Raw genomic sequence first — 14,566 nt, forward strand, 5'->3', positions numbered from 1 at the left:
GCAGCTTACCAGGCTCCTCCATCCATGGGATTTTCCGGGCAAGAGTACTGGAGTGGGGTGCCATCGCCTTCTCTGATAGGACAGAATAGAAACCCTAAAATTAAATCCCATCATATATGGTCATCTAATATTTGAAAAGTGAGCCAGGAATACTCAGTGGGAAAGCGAAGTCTTTTCAATAAATGATGGTGGGAAAACTGGAGAAACACATGAAGAGCAGTGAAATTGGACCCCTATCTCACAACACTCACAAACGTTAACTCAAGATGGATTAAAGAGTTAAATACAAGATCTGATACTGTAAAACTAGAAGAAAACTTAGAGATAAAGCTCATCGATACTGGTCTTGGCAATAATTTTTTGAGCATGATGCCAAAATCATAAACAACAAAGAAAAAAATCCACAAATGCAACTATATCAAATTCAAAAACTTCTGTACAGTATCATAAACAATTAAAAAGAATGTACAGAATGGGAGACAAATTTTGCAAATCATGTATTCAACAGGGGCTTATAACAGAAAAGCAAACAGTTCCATTAAAAAAATGGGCAGAAGAACTAAATAGTCGTTTCTCTAAAGAAGACATGGAAGTGGCCAACAGACACATGAAAAGATGTTTAACATCGCTAATCATAAGGCAAATGCAAATAAAAACCACCATGAGATATCCTCATCTCCCATCTGTTAAAATGGCTATTATCAAGAAGGCAAGAGACAACAGATGCTATCAAGTCTGTGGTGAGAAGAGAACCCTTACATGTTGTTGGTGGGAATGTAAATTGGCCCAACCAGTGTGGCAAACAATGTAAAGTTTCCTCAAAAAATTAAAAATAGATCTACCATATGATCCAGCTATTCCACTTCTGGGTATAAGCTAAAAGAAATGACTACAGGATTTTTGACAGTATATATGAACTCCACACTTAATGCAGCATTATTCATAATAGCCAAAATAGGGAAACAGTTCAAATACCCATAAATGAATGAATGGGTAAAAAAGATATGGTATTATACACAGTGGGATATTGTTCAGTCATAAGAAAGATATCTTCCCATTTGTGACAACATGGATGGACCTTGAGCACATTATGCTACTTGAAATAAGTCAGACGGAGGGACAAGTACTGTATTAGATCACTTATATATGGAATCTAAAAAAATTAGACATATAAAAAAGAGGTGAAAATGGTGGTTACCAGAAAAAGGCGATGGCTAAGAATGATGGTGTTTAAGGGTACAAACTCGAAGTGAGTAGTGAGTAAGCCATCCAGATCCAAAGCATATAATAAATATAGACAGTAATATTGTGTATAATGTCTATAATCATGTAATGTGATAAATACTGCTATATCATCAATCATATTACAATATGTAAATGTGTCTATGTAATAAGCTTTATACCTTAAACTTAGCAAAATGTTACACATCAAATTTATTCAATAGTAAATACCATACTAACTTAGCACATAATTTACATATAGTAAATATTTTTTGATTAATTAATAAGATAATGACAAGACTGGTATATTTTTTTCTTATTGCAATCTACATAGATGCCCACCATTATGTAATAATGTAATAATTATCATTATTGCTTATTGAAAACACATTATTTATCAGTCTTTCAAGTTCTTTATGATATGCCTGCAAACATACTCATGATTGCTATTATTGAAATTTTACAGAAGAAACTGAATTTTGGATTAAAAAGCTTGCTTAAGGTAAACCCAGCCAGTAAGTGGCACAGTTTAAGCTAAGGTCTTTGTACAAAGCTAAAGAGCTGGCAAATATCCTAACATTTTAACTAAGTTAGGCTGTGGTTCATGTTATATTAAATAGGCAAGTTCCTTAGGTTTTAATGCCTAGATATGTCTAATACTTTCCTTAACATTGAAATGCATTTATATTTTTCTAAAGGATTATGTTTATTTCAATACAGATTAAACTTTTTAAAATTTGAAAATATTATACAACTCTTATAAAATGACTTGCTAAATTCAGAAATTAATAAATTTCTCCTTTCACATTTTAGTCCCTAAAGGCAATCACTTTTAATAACTTTGTTCAAAGTAAGACTTTTTCTGTGTATACATTTGCATATTAATATAGTTTAAATTGTTTTCTATAAGTATGGGATCATATTACACTAATCTGTATCTTCCTTTGTTTTCACATTACATATTGTGTCTATGTGAAGACATACTGAGCCACTTAATTTTTATCAGGACAAAATGTGTGTGTGCTCAGTCACTTCCAACTCTTTGCAACCCCATGGACTATAGTCTGCCGGGCTCCCCTCTCTATGGAATTTTCCAATCAAAAATACTGCAGTGGGTTGCCATTTCTTACTCCAGGGGATCTTCTTGATCCAGGGATCAAACCCATATCTCTTGCATCTCCTACATTGGCAGGTAGATTCTTTACCACTGAGCCACTTGGAAAGCTCAAGGACAAAATAGTGTTCCATTTTATGGATGTATCACGACCAAGATAATCACTTGGTGTAATCACTCACCTAGAGCGAGACATCCTGGAATGTGAAGTCAAGTGGGCCTTAGAAAGCATCATTATGAACAAAGGTAGTGGAGGTGATGGAATTCCAGTTGAGCTATTTCAAATCCTGAAAGATGATGCCGTGAAAGTGCTGCACTCAATATGCCAGCAAATTTGGAAAACTCAGCAGTGGCCACAGGACTGGAAAAGGTCAGTTTTCATCCCAATCCCAAAGAAAGACAATGCCAAAGAATGCTTAAACTACCGCACAATTGCACTTACCTCACACACTAGTAAAGTAATGCTCAAAATTCTCCAAGCCAGGCTTCAACAATACATGAACTGTGAACTTCCTGATGTTCGAGCTGGTTTTAGAAAAGGCAGAGGAATCAGAGATAAAATTGCCAACATCTGCTGGATCATGGAAAAAGCAAGAGAGTTCCAGAAAAACATCTATTACTGCTTTATTGACTATGCCAAAGCCTTTGACTGTGTGCATCACAATAACTGTGGAAAATTCTGAAAGAGATGGGAATACCAGACCACCTGACCTGCCTCTTGAGAAACCTATATGCAGGTCAGGAAGCAACAGTTAGAACTGGACATGGAACAACAGACTGGTTCCAAATAGGAAAAGGAGTATGTCAACGCTGTATATTGTCACCCTGTTTATTTAATTTATATGCAGAGTACATCATGAGAAACCCTGGGCTGGAAGAAGGACAAGCTGGAATCAAGATTGCTGGGAGAAATATCAATAACCCCGGATATGCAGATGACACCACCCTTATGGCAGAAAGTGAAGAGGAACTCAAAAGCCTCTTGATGAAAGTGAAAGAGGAGAGTGAAAAAGTTGGCTTAAAACTCAACATTCAGAAAATGAAGATCATGGCATCTGATCCCATCACTTCATGGGAAATAGCTGGGGAAACAGTGTCAGACTTTATGTTTTGGGGCTCCAAAATCACTGCAGATGTGCAGCCATGAAATTAAAAGATGCTTACTCCTTGGAAGGAAAGTTATGACCAACCTAGATAGCATATTCAAAAGCAGAGATATTACTTTGCCAACAAAGGTCCATCTAGTCAAGGCTGTGGTTTTTCCAGTAGTCATGTATAGATGTGAGAGTTGGACTATGAAGAAAGCTGAGCACTGAAGAATTGATGCTTTTGAACTGTGGTGTTGGAGAAGACTCTTGAGAGTCCCTTGGACTGCAAGGAGATCCAACCAGTCCATTCTAAAGGAGATCAGCCCTGGGTGTTCTTTGGAAGGACCGATGCTAAAGCTGAAACTCCAATACTTTGGCCACCTGATGCAAAGAATTGACTCATTGGAAAAGACTCTGATGCTGGGAGGGATTAGGGGCAGGAGGAGATGGGGACGACAGAGAATGAGATGGCTGGATGGCATCACCAACTCGATGGACGTGAGTTTGAGTGAACTCCGGGAGCTGGTGATGGACAGGGAGGCCTGGCGTGCTCCAAGTCATGGGGTCACAAAGAGTCAGACACGACTGAGCGACTGAACTGAACTAACTGACTATACTATATCTATTGCTTATTTTGGTTGTTTCTGTAATTTTAATAGTACAATGATAAATCATAAAAACTAATTTCCTGAGTCATCTTAAGTATCTTCTTGTGCCTTTTAAAAAAACAGTTTTCTAAATGCACTTTATTAAAGACACTTCAATGCCATTTTTTGGTTACTTCAATCTTTTACGTGTTTTTCTATGTATGTTGTACAATTCTATAAATAGCTTTGTAGATAAAGGTAATACTTCCTCTTTCACATTGCCTTAAAGGAGCAGAAAATTAACATATTTTGTGGAAGTAACATTAACCACTTCACTGTTCAGAACAAAATATAATGTGCTTACATTTTTTGGAAAAGTGATGACATTTTACAGTAAAATTTAACATTGGAAACCATTCATCAATGCCTCCCTTCACCTTTTTGACTAAAGGAATGTTTTCTGAAACTAGATCTAAGGAAGTGTTTGTTTCAATATAATTTTTCCTGAAATATACATTGGCATTTACAAGATGGGTTTGTTATATATAGGTCTCAAAGTGAAAATATATCTAGAACCCAGGTCAAGGGCTTCTAAAGTGAAAATTGCTTGTATTTTCCTTTCTGTAAATTGGCTGTCTTTTGCTGTTCTTCAATTGTGTTGATCTTTTTCAAAGTTTCTGCTTCTTTTTTTTTTTTTTCTTTCTTTCAGATGTAGTAACAATAGCACAAGGTCTTTAGTTTTCCTGTTATGGAATTCCCAGTGTATGAAGACACGACAGGTCTTAGAAATTGCTCCATGTCTGTCCTGAGATTTGTATTTTCATCATTCCATTATAATTTTACTACCATGTGTATATGTGTGCAGCTCTAACAAACATTTCTGAAGTTTTGTGACTTTGAACTTGTGTAGGTGAAAGTTTTCTGTATGTGTTCAAAGACCAAATTGTTTCTTTTTGGCCACGTACATGAGTGCCTTGTTGTTCAGTTACTCAGTCATGTCCGACACTTTGGACTTGCACTCCATGGACTGCAGTATGCCAGGCTTCCCTGTCCTTCACTGTCTCTTGAAGTTTGCTCAAACTCATGCCCGTTGAGTCAATAATGCCATTCAACCATCTTATCCTCTGTCATCCCCTTCTCTTGCCATCATTCTTTCCCAGCATCAGTCTTTTCCAATGAGTCAGCTCTTCTCATCAGGTGGCCAAAGTACTGGAGCTTTAGCATTAGTCCTTCCAATGAATATTCAGGGTTGATTTCCTTTAGGTTTGACTGGTTTGATCTCCTTGCAGTCCAAGGGACTCTCAAGAGTCTTCTCCAGCACCACGGTTTGAAAGCATCAGTTCTTTAGTGCCCAGTCTTCTTTATGGTCCAACCCTCACATCTGTACAGGACTACTGAAAAAACCATAGCTCTGACTATATAAACCTTTGTCAGCAAAGTAATGTCTCTGCTTTTTAGTATGCTGTCTAGATTTGTCATAACTTTTCTTCCAAGGAGCAAGCTATTGTACTGCATTCTCATGGTAGTTAGTATAGTGAGAAATGTTTGGGTTTTTTTGGTGTTTTTTCCACATCTTCATCTTTTAGTTTATTTTATAATTTTAAGGAGATTGGTGCTATTTTATGCCACAAAATTTCAATATTATATTTGGAAAAGGCTTACATGCATTTTTGCCTCTTGCCTTTTCTTTCTTGCTTTTTATTCCTTTTTACTTCCCTCCCTTCTCCTGTTCTTATCATTCCTCTTCCCCTTTAGGGACAGTGATGGTTAGGAATGCAGCCTCAAGAGCCAGATTACCTAGAATCAACACTTGACTCTGACACCAACCAATATGTGACCTTGGGCATATCACTACACTTACCTGTGCCTCAGTATCTTCCTCTGTCAAATAGGCATGCTTATTTACTCCATTGAGGTGTTGAAAGGAATTATGTATGAGTTAACTCAGTGGTATGTAAAATCGTTGGAATAGTGCTGGCACATGAAGTATTAATTTATTTAAGACATTATTGGACTTCCCAGGTGGCACTAATGGTAAAGAACCCGCCTGCCATTGTAGGAGACACAAAAGATGCAGGTTCGATCCCTGGGTCTGGAAGATCCTTTGGAGGAGGACAGGGCATCCTGTTCCAGTATTCTTGCCTGGAGAATCTCATAGACAGAGGAGCCTGGAGAGCTGTAGATCATAGAGTCGCAAAGAGTCGGACACAACTGAAGCAACTAAGCATGCACAGGATATTATTATTCTCTTTATTTCTTTTAACTGAGTTGTTCAGACATCTGGCTGTCTTTTACCCATAATCACCCCAGGCTTCAAGTTTCTAAGAGCATACAGGCTCCTGTTGAGTCCTCAGCAGCTCCGTCATCCTAAAATGGGGTGGATGTCCATACCCTGAAAAATATAGTCAGGGAGTTTGCAAGCGGCATTCTTCATAGAGATTCAATGTGGCAGGTGGCATGCAGTCCCCTAGAGGAAGCAGCTCTGGGAAGACAAAAGTTGAGTGTTAGGAATGACATTCTTTGGGACTTCCCTGTTGGTTCAGTGGTTAAGACTCCATGCAGAGGGCACAGGTTTGATTGCTGATTGGGGAACTAGGATCCCACTTACTGTGTGGCCAAAAAAAAAAAAGGGAATTATATCCATTATGTCTCTGGAGTCAAGCTTTCTTTTCTTTTACTCCTAATTGTCTAGCGTGTCACCACACAATTATGTCCAGTAAATCTTATTGCAAGGAGATGGAGGTTCTAACCTTGGGTTGGGAAGATCCCCTGGAGAAGAAAATGTCAACCCACTCCAGTATTCTTGCCTGGGAAATCCCTTGGACCAAGGAGCCTGGAGGGTTACAGTCCATGAGGGTCACAAAGAGTTGGACACGACTTAGTGACTAAACAACAACAGCAGCAGCAACAACAACAGTAGTCTTATCTCGGTGCCTTTCTTGATCTGGTAGAGTGACTATTCTCTTGTGTAGGTTTTACAGTTTATGCTTTACTTCTAGTAACCCTTACACTGATGTGTATAATTTTTCACTACTATTTTCAACATCTGGGTCACTGACTTGATGCATAATTTTTGTTCCTTTCTCTGCTTTTGTAAATTCTTTTCAATTAGGCTTTCTAGATAACTATTTCCTTGTTATCTAGTAGACAGATAATCCTTCTGCTTGTTTCTTTAACTCTTTGTCCCTGATGGTTTAATTGCCATTTTTTTTCTCAGTCAACTTCATAGTATTGTTTGAAGTATTCTTTTTTTCCATTCTGTTTTTGTTCTAATTGTCTGAATTTATTGGGCTTCTCTGGTGGCTCAGATGGTAAAAAATCTGACTGCAATGCAGAAGACCCAAGTTGGATCCCTGGGTCGGGAAGATCCCCTGGAGAAGGGAATGGCTACCCACTCCATTGTTCTTGCCTGTAGAATCCCATGGACAGAGGAGCCTTGTGAGCTACAGTCCATGGGGTCGCAAAGAGTCATACACGACTGAGCAATTAACGCTTTCATTTTCAGTGAAATCTATATATTTAATCTAGCAATGAAAATGAAAAAATAATCTTGAGAGAATTCTTGAGAGAATTTTTTTAAAAGTGAAAAGTAAGTGACTAACAATTCTTTATTTATTCAGTAGACAGAGTGCTAATTTTTTGCCAGCCAATGTTATAGGAGAGAAATTACTCTGTTTCATAGTAATTTCCATAAGCAATAGGACCTTATCAAATGGGGATGGGGAGAGAATTGTAATGACTGAAAAAATTAAGATGGAGATCTGTCTTGAGTAAAACTTTTTCTTCCTTGTATGGGGATGGGGAGAGAATTGTAATGACTGAAAAAATTAAGATGGAGATCTGTCTTGAGTAAAACTTTTTCTTCCTTGTAAGTCAGTAAAATCTAAAGACTGAATTTCTTGTCTCTTTATGAGGCCTATGACCCTGCCCCCTGGCTCCCTAATTGAACTAGACCTTCTCAGAACTCTATCCAGAACAGGCAAAATGATGAATTCATTTTACTTAGAGGCAATTCATTTAACTGATGCAGTGAGTGAAATATGTGAGGATTTTAATCTTGTGTGATATGTGTAGTGGCATTTAAAAAAATAAATTCAAATAATTATGTTTAAAAATAATGACAAAATAGCACATTGCTTTCTAAATTTCCTTATAAACACCACTGGCAAATTAATTAGTTGCAAATAGATGATTATAAAAATAAAAAAAGTAAAGCTATTGAAAACACATGGTCTCTCAGAGAAAGACTAATTTTTTAAACATAGCTCATTGTTTCTGAAATATTTTCTTTATGTAGCATTTTGTACTAAGTAGCTTTAGTCGTGTCCGACTCTTTGCGACTCCATGGACTGTAGGCCGCTAAGCTTCACTGTCCATGGGATTCTCCAGGCAAGAATACTGGAGTGGGTTGCCATTTCCTTCTCCAATTTAGCATTTTAATTTCATTTAAAATAATATTTGAATTATAATTATCCTTTTTGAAGAAATTAAAAATTAAGTTTAACAGGTTGATTTGGTTTATAATTATATTAGTTACTAATGAAATGCTTTAAAAAAATTTGTTTTTAGTGTTGTGGATATATTTCGAAAAAAGGAGAATGATGCAGCAATTAAAATCCAGAGCTGGTTTCGAGGATGTCAAGTTCGAGCATATATCAGGTATATTGATTTTGCCATGGAAACCTCAGATATACCATAAAAATATACTCCTTAGAAAATGTAATTTATTCATGTAGTTCTCATTGCAAATTTTTTTTTTACTTGTAATGAAGTTAATAACTTATATGATGTCCTTTAAAGACATAGCTCTTTTTGCTCCTTGTTTCGTATGTATCAAAATACTAAATGATATTGACCATATCTCTGGAAAATTCTCAGTGTTATAAGTATACTTGATTAGATTATTTTCTGCAGCTTCCATAGGATGTGACAAATGGCTGAACCTATTTTTATAGCAATGAATTTATTGACTGGTAAGAAAGAAAAACAGAGCAAAACGAAGCAAAACAGAAACTATTCCAATCCTCTCCAACATGTTGGTAAATAAAGACAAATGGTACCAAAATGATACCATTCTGAGGACAGAGACCAAAGCTGATCCCTATCTTAACTGTTTCCACTTTTTCTTCAGTGCTCAAATTTCCTTCAGTTTCTCATCAATTCTGAAAAATACTGCCCTCGATGAGATGGAGAAAGAATATGACTAGCCCATTATAAGTCAGCTGGTGAGCTAGGGGTTATACTGTAGTCTTTCTTATATTAACTAGTAGGAGCCAGACATGGAAATAAAAGCAGGAAATGAGGTTTCTCTTTTGGCCACTCTGCCAAATAGGAACATGGCAGCAGAGTAGTTTTTAATTCAACAGACTAAAATGACGTTACTGGGGATAGACTGAGTAACATGAGTATGAAAAAGGAAAGTGTTTCTTGACTTCAAGAATTATTTCAAAGTACTTGTAGTGATTCATATCAATATTGCCTGGCTTATTTGTCAACATGTCACTGTGACCTGTTCTATAGTCTTTCATTGTATTATTATTCTTAATTTACTTTTGATTTATTTTTTTAAGTAATTTACTCAATTAGTTTCATAGTGATGCAAAATTTTTATAGATTATATTCCATCCTGGTGGCTCAGAAGGTAAAGAATCCACCTGTAATGCGGGAAAGTTGCATTCGATCCCTGGGTTGGGAAGATCCCCTGGAGGAGGGCACGGCATCCCATTCCAGTATTCTTGCTTGGAGAATCCCGGTGGACAAAGGAGCCTGGCGGGCTTCAGTCCATGGGCTCGCAAAGAGTCATACACAACTGAGCAACTAAGCATAGCACGTAGTCATAAAACATTGGGTATATTCCCTGAGCTGTAGTATATCTCTGTAGCTTATTTATTTTGTACATAGTATTACCTCTTAATTCCCTACCCCTGTCTATTTCCCCCTCTTCCCTCTCCCCACTGATTAGTTCATTCTCTATGTCTGAAATTCTTTTTTTGCTTTTATTTTTAATTTTCACTAGCTTGTTTTATTTTTTAGATTCTACGTATAAGTGATAATATATAGTATTTGGCTTTCTCTGTCTTACTAATTTCCCTAAGCATAATACTCTCCAGTTCCATCCATGTTGTTGAAAATGGCAAAATTTCATTCTTTTTTATAGCTGAGCAATATTCTAGTGTGTGCGTGTTTGTATGTAATAATATATAGTATCTTCGCTATCCATTCATCTTTTGATGAATACATAGGTTTCTTCCATATCTTGGTAATTGTAAATAATACTGCTATGAATATTAGGGTGCATGTATCTTTTTAAATTAGTGTTATTGTTTTCTTCAGATATATACCCGGGAATGGATTGCTGGATCATATGGTAGTTATATTTTTAGTTTTTTTGGGAACATCCATACTGTCTTTGCTGCTGCTGCTGCTAAGTCGCTCAGTCGTGTCTGACTCTGTGTGACCCCATAGACAGCAGCCCACCAGGCTCCCCTGACCCTGGGATTCTCCAGGCAAGAATACTGGAGTGGGTTGCCATTGCCTTCTCCGCCATACTGTCTTTAAAAGTACGCATAAACTTGGCTTTGAATTTGATTTCTTGAATATGTGGAAAGGAATGTTCTAGGCAGAAATTGAAAATATATCATTGTTTCAATGAAAGCATACTAATAAGCATATTTTCTACCTAGGTATTTACACAGAGTAGCAACAATTATTCAGAAACGATGGAGAGGTTACTTAGGCAGACAACAATATCAAGTAATTGTGAAGGTAAATATTATGAAATTTATATATGTTAGCATTTGGATTATATAATTTATTGAAACTTATTCACATCAGTCACATTTATAGTAGTTTTAGAGTTATTAATAATATGTATATGAGAACAAAATTCAGCTTAATTTTTAGAATGAGACTTCTGAGAAAACGTTCCTGATTTTTCCATGAAAAATTGATAGCTAACTTCTTTGTACCCAAACTATATCAGATATTTTATTTTTGTTAAAGTACTCTTTACAGCATATGTATTTGTATGTACTTATTTGTTGAAGATTCTTTCCATTTTCTAGATGGTGAGATTTTTCAGAGTAAGCATTGTAGCTTGTTCATTTTTAGTCCACCAACATTTAGACTAATCTCTGGCTCACCAAACAGTTAGTAAACATTGGTTAAAGTGCCCCAAATTAATTCTACAAAGGAAAAATGTAAGGCAGTTGCTCTCTGTGCTACTTATCATTCCCTTTGATTGACTCTTGGGAGATTTTGAAGATTTACCTTAATAAATGTAGCGTAACGCAGTCATCTATATCCACCAATAGACTTGCAGAAGTATGAGATAACATGCCAACTTATACTTCAGTTAAGAGATTTTAGAAATTAGGAAAAATATTTTTTTTAATATAAAATGAGGAGGTTTCTAATCATTCTCCTACTTCACTAATTTTCTGATTTGTTATGCTTTCTACTATAATAGTTTAAATTTGTTCTTAATTTATTATTAGAGGCATTTAAATGAAGTTAAAAGATATAGAGGGAAAAAAGAAAAAATAAGTAGACAACTAAATAATAAGAGCGAGGGAATATATGTATTGTTATTGTTCAGTCACTGAGTCATGTCCATCTCTTTGTGACCCCAAGAACTGCAGCACGCCAGGCATATGTATACCTATGGCTGATTCATGTTGATGTATGGCAGAAACTAACAAAACATTTTAAAGCAATTATCCTCCAATTAAAAGTTAAAAAAGTAATGTATTCACCTTTGGTGAGAAAATTGTAAAACATGTTAATAAAATAAAGGAACTGTTTAGAGAAGAGCCTAATACTTTAGATTTAATGAAATAAAGTATTTTTTTTTAAGGTGCTGGCACAAATTTTTACAAGTATTGGATCTCTCTCACAGCTAGGTTTAAAATCACTGTGATGTTTTTATAGAGTAGATCTGATGTCCCTACTGGGGAACCTATTTTAGTGATAGATTCTCTAAATATCATGATTCTCTTAAGTTCCTGTTTAATACTATATGTTCCCAGTTAATTAATATATGTCACTTCAGATTTTAAGAATCCACTAATACCAAGGGAAATTTTATTCTTTTAATTTACCTGGCTGAATAGCTCACTTACGTGTCTGCAACAAAGGATATTTCATTAATTTAATGAATTGTTAGCATGGGTTTTCTTGTCTAGAACACTAATCTCTTACATCATTTTAAGGCTACTAGGACAAGGAATTTTCCTCTATTCTTAATTTCTCCTATATCCTTAATTTCTCCTATTATCTCCTAAGAATTATTCTTAATTCTCCTGTATTCTTATATTCAAGTGAACAAATGCACTATATAATTTTCTTTTACCTCTCTATATGTATTTTTGGAGTTTCTTCCACTGCTATTTTGAATCATTTAGACAAAGTTATAGAAAGTGCCCCTTACCTCTCAATTCGTCAGTGGATATTTTCTACATAACCATATTAAAATGATCAGAATCAGAAAACTGACGTCTATACAAGTCAATTGTCTGTTCTTTGGATTCTATTCATATTTCACTGATTGTCCCAATGATTTAACTTATAGCAAACACATCTTTTCCAGGGTATAAACCAGTGTTTCCCATTGTATTTAGTTGTTGTTTCTCCATAGTTACCTTTAATGTGTTTGGTCTATCTATGCTTTTCATGACCTTTATTCTTGAAGAGTATAAAATAATTATTTTTTATATTATTCCTCAGTTTTGTTTTATGTTTCTTCATTGTTATAGTGAGATTATACATTTTATATTACAATACATGTCAGTACATCACATTAGGAACCATATGATGTCAGTTTGTCTCATGGCAGTTGATGCTAAATTTGATAATTTAAGGTGGTATCTCACACTTTTAGACTTGCTATTTTTGTCTTATGAGGCAGTGTTTTAAGACTGGGTATATATCTTCTTCGTCACCAGAATTTTTTATTCTAGATTTACCATGTCATTATGATTCTTACTAGAGGAAGAATTATATTTGTCAAATAGTGATTTTCTTAACCTTGTCATTTCTTCTACATTTTCTTGTTAGCATTTTTGTACAAGAAAGAGCCTTTTTCCTCTTTATTCATTCATTCGTTTATAACAGTTTTAACCCATGAGTTCCTATTTTGTTTAATGGATTATAATAAATTATCACTAATTGGTTTTCTGCTCAAATTTTCCCAGATTTGGTGAGTCGGAGCTCCTGCAAGTCAATTTTTAATAGAGTCAGATTACTTAAACAGAATGATCAAAAATTAAGTTGTTTTCTATGGAATAATGAACATCTTTAACCTCATTATTTATTATTATTCATCATGAGATCTATGTCTTTGTGTAGACAAGACTGTAGAGTATACTTATGCATATGGCATTCAATGAACATTACCAACTTAACTTTCATGCTGCTATTTCTACTCACAAGTCACCATCCAGATGGTTATGAATGATTGACATCTCCTTTTAATCAAGCATATGAACATGTATACATTTAAGTGACTGTTGTCAAAATATTCAACTTTGGAATCTATATTTGTTCTAATGATATTGGAGTTGCTAAAAAAATTTAAATCTTTAAAAGTTCAAGTAATGAGCCACCCAAAAAAATTTGTTTTGTTACTTTAGGGTCTTGACTGGATCACAGAGAATGTCACTCAGCATGATCACCAAGTTATTCTCCAGATTTGGATCTAATTATCTTTGGGTTCTTGAAAAGAAATGGAGATTTTCCTCAGTTAAATTGGTTCTTGATGGTTTTTAAATCTGTTAATCTGTACGGTGTTTTTGAACACATCTGTTTTACTTATTTACCTGTTTTTGCCATTGTGTGCATGGCATAAAGAACATAAAGATCTCAGTAAATAACATAATCCGATCTTGGCATATAATTACTAAATGAGATTAAAATAGCTGCCATTTACTGGCTGACTAGTGAGAGTGAAATATTGTACTAAGCATTTTATATACTCAACGTGTATATATTTTTATATATTTATATATTGAGTATATATTTTATATACTCAACTAAGCTCCTCAGGTGGCTCAGTGGTAAAGAATCTTCCTGCCAAGCAGGAGACATGGGTTCAATCCCTGGGTCAGAAAGATCCCCGGGAAAGGAAATGGCAAGCCACTCCAGTATTCTTGCCTAGAAAATCCCATAGAAGAGGCGCCTGGCATGCTGCAGTCCATGGGGTCCCAAGAGTTAGACATGACTTAGCAATTAAACAACAACAATAATACCAACTAAAGTCTATGCCAGTCCTGTGAATATTATCACCATGTTATAGTTTTAGGCCCAGAGATGGCTACTTCCCCAAGGATACATTGTTAGAGATAAGTGGAGAAAAGTTCAAACCCAATTTGATTTGTTTCCGAAACCCTTACATGGAGAGGTAGGCAGTTCAGTCTCAGTCATTATTGGCGATTTCCCTTCTCAGGTTTATACAGAGGTCCTGTGAGACTTAAGTAGTGCCATCAGAGCAGAAATCCTCACCTTTATCCAATCTTCATTCATAAGATACCTATTGTCCAAGCTCGTGTGTTCAGTCCCAG

General features: G+C 35.5%; 1 protein-coding gene across 4 annotated transcripts in view; it reads left to right on the top strand.

Annotated features, from left to right (window-relative positions):
- SPATA17 (spermatogenesis associated 17) overlaps positions 1–14,566 on the top strand; it is a 244,010-nt gene that overhangs the window by 23,778 nt on the left and 205,666 nt on the right. For 3 of the 4 annotated variants that reach the window (XM_027564452.1, XM_027564451.1, XM_027564450.1), the window contains exons 2-3: positions 8,580–8,669; positions 10,694–10,775. In XM_027564452.1, the coding sequence (XP_027420253.1) occupies positions 8,580–8,669; positions 10,694–10,775 (172 nt within the window). The remainder of the gene's footprint in view (positions 1–8,579; positions 8,670–10,693; positions 10,776–14,566) is intronic. The other variant, XM_027564453.1, reaches the window with a different exon arrangement.

Source organism: Bos indicus x Bos taurus, chromosome 16 (assembly GCF_003369695.1).
Source record: "Bos indicus x Bos taurus breed Angus x Brahman F1 hybrid chromosome 16, Bos_hybrid_MaternalHap_v2.0, whole genome shotgun sequence".
Lineage (NCBI taxonomy): Eukaryota > Metazoa > Chordata > Mammalia > Artiodactyla > Bovidae > Bos > Bos indicus x Bos taurus.